The 16180-nt window shown below is 43.4% G+C and overlaps 1 protein-coding gene across 1 annotated transcript; it reads right to left on the minus strand.

Annotated features, from left to right (window-relative positions):
- Nucleotides 1-277: 277 nt before the first annotated feature.
- LOC102067811 (myosin heavy chain, skeletal muscle, adult) lies at nt 278-15950 on the minus strand. The gene is made up of 38 exons (XM_074555201.1): nt 15732-15950; nt 15503-15646; nt 15255-15411; nt 14918-14945; nt 14705-14819; nt 14519-14611; nt 13687-13750; nt 13441-13539; nt 13236-13339; nt 13022-13160; nt 12253-12371; nt 12004-12153; nt 11120-11290; nt 10117-10426; nt 9934-10016; nt 9338-9425; nt 9127-9244; nt 8793-8916; nt 8573-8709; nt 8216-8471; nt 7019-7261; nt 6654-6830; nt 6423-6568; nt 6245-6335; nt 5767-6156; nt 5405-5531; nt 5187-5305; nt 4720-4916; nt 4174-4357; nt 3928-4093; nt 3630-3754; nt 3165-3473; nt 2242-2445; nt 1745-1870; nt 1480-1650; nt 1284-1388; nt 1047-1142; nt 278-448 (listed from the first exon to the last, which is right to left on the minus strand). The coding sequence occupies exons 1-38, from the start codon at nt 15933-15935 to the stop codon at nt 293-295; spliced, it is 5835 nt and encodes a 1944-aa protein (XP_074411302.1). The 5' UTR covers nt 15936-15950; the 3' UTR covers nt 278-292.
- Between the last annotated feature and the right edge of the window lie 230 nt (nt 15951-16180).

Below are 16180 nucleotides of genomic sequence, written 5' to 3' on the forward strand. Positions count from 1 at the left end.
TTATTCCCATCTTGGTAATGCGAGTAAGACAGAGTGGAGGAATACTGGAGATGGGATAAGTAAAGCTGTACTGTATGCAAGGCTTAAAGTGAAATAAATATTTCATTTGAAAATGCCCCAAAGTTGTGTAACTGCAGAACTGAATTGACCAAAATCACGGATACCGTTGTGTATGCGACTACATCTACATTCTTTATTCTCTACATATAGACATGGTTATGAACACTTGAAGAAGGACAGAGGGCTCACATTTTGTGCAGCCCTCAGGTCACTTTGCGGCCTCCTGCAATTTTCACTCTTCCTCTCCTATTTTCTTGCCATGAATCTCACGGCTCTTGGCTCGGAGCTTGTTGACCTGTGACTCTGCAATGTCAGCCCGCTCCTCGGCCTCCTCCAGCTCGTGCTGGATCTTGCGGAACTTGGACAGGTTCACATTGGACAGCTCCTCCTGTGAGATCAGAGCGAATCAGGGCTCAGGAGCACAGGGCAGGGGTTTCACTCCTGCTGCAAGTCAGCCTTGTGGGGCTGCAAATCTCCATTCCCCTCCCACTTCTGCTCACACATCAGCCTCACACAGAGCTCCTCATCCTCCCCTTCTCAGGACCCTACTGGGACAAGCTTCACCAGGACTGTGTCACACGTGAGAATAAATTTGACCCCTTTGATTTATCATTTCTGTACTTATTCTCACACTACTTCCTGCCCAATTGTCAGCGCAACCTACTGGGCTGGGAAGACCAGGAAGCCTTCTGCTGCTGATTAGTAGCAGAGATTCAGGAACTTGTCAGTCACTGGGTGTGGCCCCTGGTTTGTTTACTCTGGCCTCCTGTGTGAAACAGGCTGCAGATCTCCCCTTAATGAATGTCCCTGACTACAGGGTGCCCAGAGCTCACCAAGGCCTCCTGACAGGATAGCAAAGCAGCATGGCCAAAACAGTTGTGTCTTGTGACTTTCTTTAATACCCTTCCTCCTGGTATTCAGCTTCATTCAATGTGTGTCCTGCCCTAATGGAATTATTCCCATTCCACTCTCCAAGCAATACTTACAGCCTCCTCAGCTTGTCTCTTGTAAGATTTCACTTTCATTTGCAGCTTGTCCACCAGATCCTGCAGCCTCAGAATATTCTTCCTGTCTTCCTCAGACTAAAATGTTTGGCGAATGAAAAGGAGAGTAAATTCTTGGTTCTGCAACTCGTGAGTTTAACCATTCCCCTTGGGATGGTGTATGCAAAATGTGACTCACTGTGAGAAAGCCCAGTGAGAGCAGGAGAGCTCCTGCCTTACCTGGTAGGTGAGTTCCTTCACCCTGCGCTCGTACTTGCGCACGCCCTTCACGGCTTCAGCGCTGCGCTTCTGCTCAGCATCAACCTCCCCTTCCAGCTCCCGCACCTGCAAGGACAAGCCCAGCCCTGCAGCTGCCCTGCCAATGTCTCTCCAAGGAGGGACACGCTCACTCAGGCACAGCCCCAGCCCTACACACCCTGGCCTCCAGCTTCTGGATCTGCTTCTTCCCTCCCTTCAGTGCCAGCTGCTCGGCCTCATCCAGACGAAGCTGCAGGTCCTTCACTGTCTGGTCCAGGTTCTTCTTCATCCTCTCCAAGTGGGCACTGGTGTCCTGCTCCTTCTTCAGCTCTTCTGCCATCATGGCCGCCTGATCAGAGCAAAAGGTCAAAGCCATTTTGGGACGGGAGATATTTTTGGGAGAGTGCATTCACCATCAGCAATGCCAGGAGCGCCCAACTCACATCTGTGATGGCCTTCTTGGCCTTCTCCTCAGCATTGCGGGCTTCCTGGATGGTATCCTCCATTTCACTCTGGATCTGGGCAATGTCTGTTTCCAGCTTCTTCTTGGTGTTGATCAGGCTTGTGTTCTGTTGAACAATAAAATTATGTGCAGTTATTTTCAAAAGACAACAATTACTTAACAAATTTACTGTTACAATGTAAAGTTTTCCTCTAAATATCTGACATTAGATGTATATCTGATAAATATCTGATATCTTCCTTATGTATCTTGTCAGGTCATACACAGCTAGATAGCAGAGGATTATTGATATTTGAAGCAACTCTTCTGACTGCACATTCACTCCTACTCATTTTGCCATTGCCATAATCCATTTCTTTGTACGAGTGTAATAATTCTAGTTCAGATAAAGTACTTTTGTACAGGAGTTGATTTAGGAATTTACACAGAAGAAAAACTATAAAGGAAGAAAATTGCCCATGAGATTTTGAATCTAACCTGGGTGTGGAGGAGCTGAACTCTCTCACTTGCATCCAGAAGCTCCTGCTCAGCCACTTTTCTTGACCGCTCCGTCTGCTCCAGGGCTGCCCGGAGCTCCTCAATTTCAGCCTGCAGCAGGTTTGCTCTGCGCTCCACCATGGCCACCTGCTCCTTCAGGTCATCCTGTGTCCTGATAGCATCATCCAAGTGTATCTGGGTGTCCTGTTGAGAATAAAGAGAAATTATAAGTCAAAGAATCAAGAGAAATTATAAGATGATGCAGCATTGTTGCACAATGGCATTTGCCACCAGTCCCATAATGATTATGGTAGTATAATATATATAATTATAGGGATATATTTATATGTGGACTTATTGTCCATCTCTGCACAGTATCTTAGATAAGTCAGTTGGAGGTTGATTCATGAGAATCTGGGACAGCTGAAGAGCAAAGTTAAGTCCCTGAATTTTATGAGACTGGACTTGAGTTTCTCAAGGAATTCCTGGATGGTAAACCCTGGAGAAAGTCCTCTCAAGAATAAAGAAGAAAAACTTAGTTAAGAATGCTTTTCCTGGCGTGCAGGAGCTCTCAATTCACATGTGTAAGCAATCAGGAAAGAGAGGGAGATCAGCATGGCTGAGCAAGGACCTTCAGGTCAAACTGAAGTGTAAAAAGGAAACGCATTGATGGTAGAACAAGCAGCAACTGCCTTTGGAAGAATATAAGGATGCTACCAGGATGTGTGAGGATAGTATTATGAAAGCCAAGGCAGAGCTGGAGCTCAGTTCCTGTTTTGTATGGCCTCACATTGAGTACTGCATCCAGTTCTGGGCTCTTCAGTTAAGGAGAGTCATTAAGGAACTAGAATGTATCTAGAGGACTGCAGCAGCCAGTATTGAACAAAGTAAAACCCAAAGTGCACATTCTTAGTGCAACATACCTTGAGCACAGCCTGGGTGTTTCTCAGATTCTTCTGTGCCTCTGCAGCCACACGATTGGCATGGCTCAGCTGGATCTCCATTTCATTCAGGTCTCCCTCCATCTTCTTCTTCAGCCTCAGGGCTTCATTGCGGCTCCTGATCTCAGCATCCAGAGTGCTTTGCATGGACTCCACAATTCGCAGGTGGTTTCTCTTCATTTGATCAATCTCCTCATCTTTCTCTGCTATCTTCCTGTCAATCTCAGCCTTCACCTGGTTGAGCTCAAGCTGCAGGCGCAGGATCTTCCCCTCCTCATGTTCCAGGGAGGCCTGAACAAGTGGACACAAACATTGATAATATCAAAAATATTTTCAGAAATCTCAGCTGCACTCCTCAGCCAGAACAGAGGGTAACTATGTTCCAGGCCTTTTAAGGCCTATTTCCTCATTTATTTACTACACATGCCAGTGGTTGTTTTCATGTACCTCAGCTTCCTCCAGAGCAGCCTGGATTTCAGATTTCTCCTGCTCAATCTGCTTCTTCACTTTCTCCAGCTCATGAATCGCCTTTCCTCCCTCTGCAATCTGCTCCGTGAGGTCGGAAATCTCCTCTGCAAGTAAAGGAGAAAAGTGCCATGGTCAGGCAGTGAGCTGAATGGTGAAAGGCTCTGGTGCAACAAGGTGCCAGGCAAGATCTTATGCCTGCAGGCCCAGGGCTGTTAAGCCTGGCAGATAGACAAGCTTGTGAGAAAGGCCAGGGAGGAGCAGAGGGCCAGGGACTTACGCTGCAGGTTCTTGTTCTCCCGCTTCATTGTTTCCAGGTGGTCCAAGGACTCCTCATAGGCATTCTTCATCTTGAACAGCTCCGTGCTCAGAGAGCGCGACTCCTTCTGCGAGGCCTCCAGCTCAGCCTGTGTTTCCTCATACTTCTGCTTCCATTCTGCCAGGATCTGAAGAGAAACAGGGGGTGACTAGGGCTGTGGCCATCACGGGGCCCTGCTCTGGCCAGGAGTGCTGGTGGCCAAAAGACCTTGTCAAAGTTCTTCTGCTTCTTATCCAGAGCAGCACAGGCAGCATTGGATCTCTCCACATCAATCATCAGGTCCTCCACTTCATTCTGCAGCCTCTGCTTTGTCTTTTCCAGGGAGGCACATTTGGCATTGACAGCCTCAACATGCTCCTCTGCATCCTGCAGGCGCTGGGCCAGCTTCTTCCTGGGAGGCGACAAGCACAGTTGCACATTAGAGCTTGGAAAGACATCAGTTCTATACTGTCATGAGAGGTCAGCTGGTCACGTTAAGGGTTTTGAACTGCGCACTTTTCACAGATATATAAGGATCCATACTTTGCTGTGTCCTATCACCTATTAGGCCTGTCGTAGCACTTCTAGTCCTAAAGCCTATGTTTTCCCTTCCTATCTCCATTTTTTCTCTGCCTTCCTCTCTCTCCTTTTTTTTTACAAATCTATATTATTGCCTTCATCCCATTCTTGACTTAGCCCACTCTCAGAGATTCCAATTTCCCAAGACCAGTTTCAGTCTTCTCTCGTTATTTCCCATTCTGCTTCCCCACGTACTTGGCCTCCTCAAGCTCCTCCGTGCGCTGAATCGCGTCTGTCTCGTATTTGGTTCTCCACTGGGCCACTTCACTGTTGGCCTTGGACAGGGCTCGCTGCAGCTCCCCCTTGGCCTCCTGCTCCTCCTCATATTGTTCCCGGAGCAAGTCACAGTCATGGCGAGCAGACTGCAGGGCGTGGGCCAGGGCATTCTTGGCCTAGATGGAGAGTTGGGTTGCATCAAGGAGTGGTAATACCTCGTGAAATCTCTTCCAATGAATTAACTTCACACTACAAACATGACTGCTGGAGGAATGTTTGCAATGAAGAACAGATGTAAGACTGGTGACAAAAATCTATTAATCAAACCTATTGCACAAAGAAAAACTATCCCCCAGGATGGCTTGCGCTAAGCAGATCCTGTCCCCACTAGGCTATGTAAAGCTACAGGCATAGTCAATGGCCAGCGCTAAGAAATCAGGAATAACCTTAATTTCTTCCTCTAGATGCCTCTTCAGTTCCTCAATCTGTTGGGTGAAAGCCTGTTTGCCTCTTGACAGCTGAGAAATCAGAGCATCTTTCTCATCTGCCTGGCGTGAAAATTCACCTGGGGAAGCAAACATATAAGAAAATATTCTAATTGTAATTTATGACCCAAAGAAGCTGGTTTAGGAGTCATGCAAAAACATAATGGAGTCTCTCTAACCTGCTTCTGTCTGCAGACGAGCTCTTTGAGCATTGAGGTCATTGATCATGCGCTGATGCTCCTCTTCCTTGGTCTTAATCTCACTCAGCTGATCTTCCAGAGTGCGGCACATCTTCTCCAGGTTGGCCTGTGGAGACCACAGAGAATGAAAGAAGATTAGTATCTAGATGCCTTCTTATGAACAGCAGGATTCTAACCAGAGAAAAGTGAAACAACTTGCAAGTTATAGACTTTTTCTTGGAGTTAGAAGGTTAGAGACAAGTTCCATACACAGACATGAGTTAGTTGGTAATCTGTCCATAATTTTAAAGGATATACTTCAACATTATTTATATTCATGTTTTTTTTATATTTTTCCCTACCTTGGCTTTGGAGACAGACTCCATGTTGCTGGCCAAGTCATCAATCTCCATCTTCATCTCACTCTTCTCCTTTTCTAGCTTCTGCTTCACGCGTTGCAGGTTGTCGATCTGCTCGCCCAGCTCAGCTGTGCTGTCCGCGTGCTTCTTGCGCAGGGCGGCAGCCGTGGCTTCGTGCTGCAGCGTGGCCTCTTCCAGGTCACGGCGCATCTTCTGGAACTCTGCCTCACGCTTCTTGTTCATCTCCACCTGAGCTGCTGTGGCCCCTCCTGCTTCTTCCAGGCGCTCGCTGATCTCCTCCAGCTCCCTGGACAGGTCAGCGCGATGCTTCTCCGCTTTAGCGCGAGAGGTTCGCTCTGCCTCAATTTCCTCCTCCAGCTCCTCAATGCGTGCCTGCAGAACAGCAGGGACCCTTCACAGCCGTGCCCTCCTCCTGCCTGAGCTGAGCCTGAGCAAGGCAGGGAAAGGCACAGAGACTTGCCTGCAGCTCCTTGATCTTCTTCTGAAGTTGCATGCCCAAGGCCTGTTCATCCTCGATCTTGCCCTGGATCTGGCTGATTTCAAAGTCTTTCCTTTGGGACAAGTGAACTGTGTTAGAGCTCCAAGAAACAAGACAAGTGCTGCAGCCCAGCACTCACGGGCCCCAGAGCCACACTTACTTCTTCAGTTTCTCATCCAGCTGCTGCTTGTCATTCTCCAAATCCATGATGCTGTCCTGGGCCAGCTTCAGGTCTCCTTCCAGTTTCCTCTTTGCTCTCTCCAGGTCCATGCGCAGTTTCTTCTCTTGCTCCAGGGACCCTTCCAGCTGAACACAACAAGACCATCAGGGCTCTGCCAGACAGCTTGAACTCCATACCTGCCCTCTTCCTGCTCTATGTCTGTGTGCTTACATCATCCACTTGCTGTTCCAGCTTGGTCTTGGCTTTGGTCAGAGTATTGACTTTGTCTTCCTCTGCCTGCAGGTCATCCAGGGTCTGCTGATGTGCCTCTTGGAGGGCTTTCTTCTCCTTTGTCAGCTTGGCAATTGTCTCGTCCAGAGCTGCCATCTCCTCAGTCAGGTTTTTCACCTACAAATATATGCATGTTTTAAAATTTGGAAGTAAACATGTTCACTGGTTTTATGTTTGATTTATATTTTGGATGCTCAGAGGCGCACAGCTGAAGATTTTCAAAAGTCAACATGTCTTTTGGTAAGTTGCCTTTTACTCCGAGTCTGTAATTTCATGACCCTTTATGTGACTGCCAATGTGAGTACCTTGTTTTCAGTGGCATGTTTTTCCTTCTCCACCTTGGCCAGTGTTAGCTCAAGGTCATCAATATCTTTCTTCAACTCTGAACATTCATCCTCCAGCTTCCTCTTCTTGGCTGTCAACTCAGCATTGATTTCCTCTTCATCCTCTGCCCTTTCAGTCACCTCCTTGACTTTGGCTTCCAGCTGGATTTTGGTTTTGATGAGCTGGTCACACCTTTCCTCAGCATCAGCCAAAGCATCAGCTTCCTGGTGGGAAAATCCAGAAAATACTATTTAGTACTGAAGGAAGCTATGGGAATTGCCAAGACTTTCAAATTACTTTCAGGGAAAAACACACTGTGCAATTACCTTGGAAACTACAAATCTAGAAATGGTTTTAGTTAGTTTTTTTGTTGGACCTTTTGCATCTTTAGTACAGCTCTGTTTAGCTACATTTCATTTCAACCTATTTATTTTGGGTATATAAGAAAGTCACTTAGATTTAACTGATGTTTTCATTTTCTCCTTTAGAATGTGGTTGTGTCTTATTATACAATACTCAGATTTATGTGGAAGTGTTGAGAAATGTAAGTACCTCTGCCTCCAAGGAAATATTTGAAACTCCATTTAGTAGCTTTGTACTCAGCCATTGGTGTCAGTGGACAATAGAATGAGATTCATCATTCCCTGAAACAGACATTTCAGCTCCAGGGTATTGCCAAAATATTTTTTATGGTTGTGGGAGGCCAAAAGACATTGGAGACAGACATATAGTGATGATGCTTGTATTGTAAGTTGTTATGGATATCTCTGTTTTCTGGAAGTAGTAGCTGCAGGAGTTGAGATGACATCTGCTATAAGAAATTGTAAACAGCTCTTCGTTTTGATGAAAGTTAAGGCAGAGTAGTAGATCAGTCAAGCTACTGTCTCTGCTCTACTAGATAAACTACAGTGACCACAATAAGGCTTTATGTCTCACATAATGTCTCTCAAATAGCTTTATGAACTCACACAGACACATGTAGTTATGAAGACTAAAAGCTCATACTTTTAAAATTACAGCTCGCAACAGTAAGATTGCATGAAGAAAGAATGTGGTCTTTAGTTACATGGTATTAGGCTGAAAGTATTTTAGAAGGCTTTATATATAATTTGAGAGTGTATTAAGAAAGGAGTGTTAGATCATATTTACTTATAAAAGTATAGAAATATGTTACTCACAGCCTGCACTTGGAGCTGCAGGTCATTCTTCTCCTTCATCAGTGAGGCCATTTTCTCCTCCATCTCCTTCCGCTTTGCCTCAGACTTTGCAAGTTCTTCCTTGGTTTTCTCAAATTCTTCCTTCATGTTGGCCATCTCCTTCTCAGACTCTGCACTCTTCAGCAAGGGCTTGATCTTGAAGAACAGCTTCATCCATGGCCAGTGTTTGACATTCATGAATGCACGAATGTTGTACTGGATGCAGAAGATGGATTCCCTGAGACATAATTAAAATGTACAATGAATATTCTCAGTTTGACAAGTGTCAACACTTTTCCATGAGCAAAATGACTTTAACTGAAGAAGAGGAAGGTGTACCTGCGCTCCACCATCCTCTGGTACTCCACCCTCGCCAGGAAGCCCCTGCATCTGGCCTGGGTGCGGGTGATGAGCTGTGCCAGCTTCTCATCCCTCATCTCTTCCAGGACCCCTATCAGCCCAGCTTTGAAGAACACCTTGAGAGAGAAAACGTTGCAGCACATCACTGTCAGATGGAGAGAGCAAAGCCCAGGCAGGCAGTGAATGGGGGTGTTTGTACCTTGGTGTGTCCAAATTTGTACTGGGTGTGATCCACATCGATTGAACTAAGAAGCTTCTCAGAAGCCTTCTTGCTATCGATGAACTGTCCCTCAGGGATGGCACTAGCATTAAGCACCTTGTATCTGTGAAATCGGAGGAAATAGGAGGAAGACAGTGTCCAGTCATAAGAATGTTCTCTTTACTGAAACCAAGAGCAATGTTTGCAGCAGAACAAGGCTGAGAAAGTTGGAATTTCATCTCTCCATACTTAAAGACCCTGGTAAAGCTCGGTTGTGTGACAGAGAGCAGTTGGTAAGGACACCTGACTTATCTCTTCATTTCATAGCTCTCACCTCTGTTTGAAGTCAGCATAGAGGACTCTGCTGGGGAACCCTTTCCTGCAGATCCTGATCCCTTCCAGCACGCCGTTACAGCGCAGCTGGTGCAGCACCAGCTCGTGCTCCATGGCACCTGACAATGTAGAGCACAGATGAGGGGCACAGATTGCATTGCAGAGGGGAATGGATGTATCAGAGCAAGGATCTTTCATCTTGGGCTTCTTACCAGGTGTTTTAGTCTCATTGGGGATGATGCAGCGCACAAAGTGGGGGTGAGTGCTCCGCAGATTGGTCATCAGCTTGTTCAGATTCTCCTGTGGGATCATGCATAGTAGTTTAGATGAAGGAAATTTACTTTTGCATACTTTGTACCTAAATGCCAAGAAACTAATATAATAAATATTAGAAGAAGCTTAAAATTTGACATCTAGATTTAATGAAACCTTCTATATACTTTTTGTTGAGAAGTATTCTCATTAAAAAGTTTTTAAAATTCATCGCCTTTTTCTGGAAGAAGTAAAACACTACATTATAAATATATTAACACAAACCCTTTGGGGATGAATATTTATATTTATATTTATATTTCATGACAGATTCTCAAAAAAAAATTCCCAAAAAATGGGAGTAAACTTTTACGAGAAATTCAAAGAGCCAAATGAAGACTTATTCCTAAATTTGAACAAAATTAACTATGGAATGCACTTCAGACTTAGTATCGCTTCTCTATAAAACCAATGCCAGAACACAAATCTGAGTGCATTTCGCTCAGTTTGGACATTTTGTTCATGTTACTTTATAGAAAATGAATCCATACTTTACCCGGAAAAGAGCTGAGACAGTCTGGAAAGAAGAACCCTTCTTCTTGCCTCCCTTCTTGCCGCCACCACCACCACCACTAGCCTCTTAAAATGAAAAAAATAGTTTTTTAATATACCCATATAACCTTTTTTGCTATATCTTTACATATCCGAATTGTTGAAAAAGAAAATTTAGAAAAATAACCTGCTTCTCCTCCACCATAAGAAGCAAAGAGTAAAGCCAGCGTCTTCACAGATGATTTCTGGTACAGCCCAATGACAGTTTCATTCAGAGGGTCCTTGTTCTTCTCCAGCCACCCAGTGATGTTGTAATCCACTGTGCCAGCATAGTGCACCAGGGAGAAGTGGGCCTCAGCCTTGCCTTTGGCAGGCTTGGGCTTCTGGAAGTTGCTGGACTTGCCCAGGTGCTGGTCATAGAGCTTGTTCTTGAAAGAGGTGTCAGTTGCCTTGGGGAACATGCACTCCTCTTCCAGGATGGAGAAGATGCCCATGGGCTGGAAGATAGTTCAATAAACAAGAGAGAATGCCAGTAGAATATATGATTATGGCTTGGTCTCATAGTGCATGTAGTAAAAGACAGGAAGCTGAAAAATAAACTTTGCCATGTAGAAAATTTATTTCTAAAAAAGAGTTTAAAAGATTCACCTGCTTGATTTGCACTTTGGCATCGTGATTCAGAATGTTTTCTATGCCAATGACGATGTTAAAGTTCATGAGGAGAAAGAATATTTTAAAGTTTTTTTCACAAATGTATCCATCACATATTAACTTGTGTATTTGAATTTTCAATCAGCGCCTCAAATTATAAGGAACTACAAGAAATCTCTGTTTCTTCCTCTCAGAGGTCAGACACTGTACTTGCTTTGGTGTGAACCATACAGAACCATTACAGATAACTGTATTAATTTCCAGATAACTTTATTCTAGAGTCCGAAGAAAATGTTTTCTATTTACTTTAGAAACTGCCCTGTGCTTTTGAAGATAATATCCTTTAGCCAAACAAATTAGATGCCTTCCATGCAGAGAATCTGTGAGAATTACTTCTATAGTTTTCAGTGGACTTTCTAATATCTATAATGCATAATTAGCAATAGTACAGGTCAAGATGTATTTCTGCACTTAAAACCAAATACAAGAATCCAACTACTGGAAATTTAAAGCAATGAGATCTTGAATTAAAAACATACCTTCTCAATGAGCTCAATGCAGGCAGCCAGGTCCATGCCAAAGTCAATGAACTCCCATTCAATGCCCTCCTTCTTGTACTCCTCCTGCTCCAGCACGAACATGTGGTGGTTGAAGAACTGTTGCAGTTTCTCATTGGTGAAGTTGATGCACAGCTGCTCCAGGCTGTTGAACTGCCCAGTGGAAAAAACCACAACAACAAACCCTCATCAGTATGCAAAATTCTTCATCATTCTCCTCCACCCTTTATAAATATCCCCAGTCAAAACACAACTGTATTACCAGGACGTCACCATAACAGAACTTATATGCAGCTCCAGAAAGAAATACCGGTATAATGAAAATCAGGGATTTTTTTCAGAGCAGATTTTTTTAGTGAATCTGATAAAATTAATACAATACTTTGGCATTTTTTTATTCACCAAGCAAGATGAGTGCATGCTCTTGTCTCCAAATTGAAAACCCTTGATATCTCTGATTAAACAAATAACTATTCATTCCTTGGTTCTTTAAACATTTTGAACATCCTTAACTCATTATATATTTGGAAATGCATCTCCTAGCTCTGCTACAGAAGCTCTTTTATAAATTTATTGGAATTATTTTGGGTCATTTAATCCTTAACATTAAACTCAAACAGTTGTATTATTACAACATATAAAATTCTATTTGCTGCTTCTGCACAAACAACACGACTCTGTGCTTGTACTGATGGAGCTTTTGAGGATTTTGTTTTCTCCTAGAGAAGAAAATGAGTTGGTTTTTTTCCTACGTAAAATCACAAATGACTAGCATGTTAAATATTCAGAGAAGTATTACTTACAAGTCCTCTGATATAACCATCCTTCCCTTCAAGAGCAGCCCTCAAACCTAAAATCTTACTTACATCAAAGATCTCAAAGCCAGCAATGTCCAGCACACCAATGAAGTACTGCCTGGGCTGCTTCGTGTCCAGCTGTTCGTTGATGCGAACAACCATCCACAGGAACATCTTCTCATAGACAGCCTTTGCCAGGGCACCCACTGAATTGTATACCTAAACCAAAGGAGAATGAAGTGGGAAAAATACAATTTACAGAGCAAATAGTAAGTGATTCAAGTCAGAGGTTCCCAGTCACCAAGTGGTTGTTGTTACCTGCTGCACAGTTTGGCCCTTGGTCACGTATTCATTTCCCACCTTGACTCGGGGGTAGCAGAGGGCCTTAAGCAGGTCTGCTGAGTTCAGACCCATCAGGTAGGCAGCCTTGTCAGCAACTAAGTACAAGAACAAGGAGATTTAAATAAAGGATAGCAAGACATGCAGCACTTTGAGTGATGAACCCTTCGCAAAACAGCTGCAATATTTAATGTTCTTGTGATCAAATTTTGCTTACTGGCTCTCAGAGGAACCATGACATAATTATTCAATTGAAATCATCTTTGCATTGAATGTTTTATATCTAAAGAGTATATTTGCCTTTAAAAATCTTCACAGAAACTTCTAGAAACAATGTATTTATGAAAAATTATTCCAGGAATTCATGAGTAATTTTGCCCTAAAAAGTGATTTAAGAAGTAGAAGTTCTATAATGAAATAAAATACCTTTATTTTCTTTAAGTATCAAGCAGAAACAAGTTTTTTTCAAAAAAATCTTTTCTTTCTCAGTGGGTCTCAGCACATAAGCAAGTTATGCTGATTCAGAATGGTAGCTCAGGAGAGATTTTTGGACATATATGCAGTCGGTAGTGCAGATAATGATGAGTGGTAATTGAAGAAAGAGTGCATTTTGGATGACAGTTTCATACCTATGCACCATCTCACCTAAACACATTTCTACTCCATCTTCCAAATTTTATTATTTATTACACATATTTATTATTGCCACTTCTTTTTCTAACAGGTCAGTCAAAGATTTTGCTGATACCTTCTGTGCCATCAGGCTCTGCCTGCTCCTCTCGTTGCTTCTGCTTGAACTTCAGGTTCCCATAGTGCATGACAGCCCCTGTCAGCTTGTAGATGGCTGTTTTCTCATCAGCACTGAAGCCCAGGATGTCAATGGCACTCTGAAAAAGGAACAGTAAAGTAAAACATTTGTCTGGGAGATTCCAATTGTTGCAATACTCTGAATTGCTACTTACATCTGTAGCCATCAACTCCTCCTGGTCATTAATGCTGGCGACAGTGATCTCGCCTTGACTCACAAACTGGTAGTCATAGGGGTTGGTAGTGATGAGGAGCATGTCTGAAAATAAAAGGATGGGTCATGTAGGCTTAGTTTAGCCTACAAGTAACAGTGTGAGCAGAAACTCAGCAATCTTCCTTCAAGTTAGTAATTCTTCCTACCAATTAGCTCCGGCTTCTTGTTGGACATGATCTGATAAAAGATGTGGTAGCTCCTTTCTGCCTTGAGCTGGAAAGTGACTCTGGACTTCTCCAGCAGATCTGGAGGGAAAATTTGGTTAGAAACAAGAAGAAATAGCAAAAGAAAAAGAAAAGAGAGAAGATGGGAAGAAAACAGGGAAGGCAGTACAGATGATGTTGTATGGATGGGGGAATGGATGGATTGGGAACTGCTGTGAAGTGTCTTACATGTTTCGATATCTGCAGAAGCCAGTTTTCCTGTGGCACCAAAATGGATTCTGATGAATTTGCCCTTTAAAGGAATAAAAGTGTTTTAAGATGTACAACATAGAAACTATATCTGAAATAAAGAAGTTGGTACAAGTTTTCTACTTAGAGACATTTTCTTAAAATCTCTGTATTTGCACCATAACATAAAGGTATCTTTTTCATTTTTGACCATGAAAATAATCAGCAGTGGCAAAACTGTATTTTAAGTATGCTGAGTGTACAAATGAGAAGGAATGTGTGAAATTCATTCAACAAATTATTCTAACTATATCCCTGCATACAGACAGGAGTTACCTTAATGATATGGAAATATCAATTTAAGTAGTTGAGCTGCTTATATCTGAATTGTGATCTAATAAACAACTTCATTTCTGATTAATTAAATCTGAAATACAGCAAATATTCAATTAGAAAATCTCTTTCTCTTTCTTTCTTTCTTTCTTTCTCTCTCTCTCTTTCTTTCATCTCTCCTAGCCTCATTCCCTTTTTTCCTGCAATTTATCTGTCTCTTAGAAAATAAGTATAAAGTAAAAATAAACAGAGCTCTTTTTTAACATTACAGTATGTTCTAGGAGAAACACCACATAACATGGTATTATTTGCATTTTAATCTAAAACAGAATTAATTTTTTGTGTTGTGAAATCTGGAAAATGATCTTTAGTATAAGCGGCAAAGCTGTGGTTAGAAATTTCAGTTTTACTCTTGAAAACATGATGGCTGAACAGAAAACAATACTGACATAAACTCCTGTTTACTATGTTACAGGAATTATTTTGTTAATCAACTCACAAAGCGTGAGGAGTTGTCGTTCCTCACAGTCTTGGCATTTCCAAAGGCCTCCAGCAGTGGGTTGGCGCTGATGATTTGATCCTCAAGCGTTCCCTGCAGGGTGATAATCAGTGCTAGTTATCCTTTTCAAAAATCATGTCAGGCAGAAAGGAAAGTATTGATCCCAACATGTATCTACTAAATTACCTGCATTTTGCCTGATGATTGTTCTTCCTTTTTCTTGTCTCCACTAGCTGCAATTGTTGCAAAGTACTGGATGACACGCTTGGTGTTCACAGTCTTCCCGGCCCCGGATTCTCCGCTGCCAAAGCCAAGAGAGAAGCAGAGGGTGCGTGGTCAGGCAGGAGGGGCCCTGGCACCGGGCAGCCCCGCAGGGACCCGTGCAGGGGGGGTACCTACGTGATCAGGATGGACTGGTTCTCCCGATCTGTGAACAAGGCAGAAACACAGTACTTAAAACTCAGTGAAACAACAGAGGAAGAATGAAACATAGTCAGGTAAGTCTAATCTTTTGCCTGATGTCAGCTGCACTTAAACAAGTGAAGCACATCACTGAGTGCAGAGATATCTTTCATTTAAAAGAGTAGAAAGAACACTATGAAGATAGCAAACTCCAACAGATGCATATGTCAGATCCAAGAAAACTTTGAAAAAGTCTCTTCAGTTTGCTGAGACAGGGTATCCCTTAAAAGAATATAATGGTCCAATGCCTCTGAGACTAGACAGAGTCACTCACCAGTCAGCATGAACTGATAGGCGTTGTCAGAGATGGAGAAGATGTGTGGAGGGGCCTCCTGGCGCTTCTTGCCTCGGTAGGCCAACACCACCTCGGGGTTGTACACCGGCAGCCACTTGTAGGGGTTGACAGTGACGCAGAAGAGACCTGAGTAGGTCTGCAAGGAAGGGACACAGCACATTGCCTTGCCCTGAGCCTGGCCCAGCAGCTCCTGAGGCTGCCCAGAGGAAGCTGCTGCTGCCACTTACGTAGATCATCCAGGCTGCGTAACGCTCTTTGAGGTTGTACAGCACAGCGGGTTCGTGCAGGTGGGTCATCATGGCCATGTCCTCAATTTTGTCATACTTGGGAGGGTTCATGGAGAAGATTTGATCTTCTTTCACAGTCAGGGTCTGTCAGTGGAAGAAGGATACACATGTCAGCTAAAAATCCAGAGTGGGGATCAAATGATTTCTTTGACTCTTATTTTTGACTCACCTCTCCCCCTTCAGTCTTGACAGTGACTTTGCCTGATTCCTTGCTCGTGATTGTCCCTTTCACAAAGGATTCCTTTGCATGTACCACGAAGACAGATGTCTTGGCATCAAAAGGTTTGTTCTGGGCTGCAATTCTCTCCTTCTCTGACTTTCGGAGGTAAGGAGCCGCCTCCCCAAAGATGGCCATCTCCGCGTCCGTAGACATGGCTGCGGTTTATGGAGGGGCTTGTCCGCAGAGAACACTGTGGAAGAGCAGATATGTTACTCAAATTTGCCAGAAAGTAAGCACTTGTTAGGAGAAGAAAAGAGAAGTTTTGGAGAAAAAGAAACTATATTAATACAGCTTGTGGCCTTTTGGAAGGAATTGCGAATTTTTGCATTGGTGCAATTCAATATTTTTGGAAACGGTCAAAATTATATTTAGGGAGATTATTTGGCCTTTACTGAAAT

This window comes from Zonotrichia albicollis, chromosome 19, assembly GCF_047830755.1.
Source record: "Zonotrichia albicollis isolate bZonAlb1 chromosome 19, bZonAlb1.hap1, whole genome shotgun sequence".
Classification (NCBI taxonomy): Eukaryota; Metazoa; Chordata; class Aves; order Passeriformes; family Passerellidae; genus Zonotrichia; species Zonotrichia albicollis.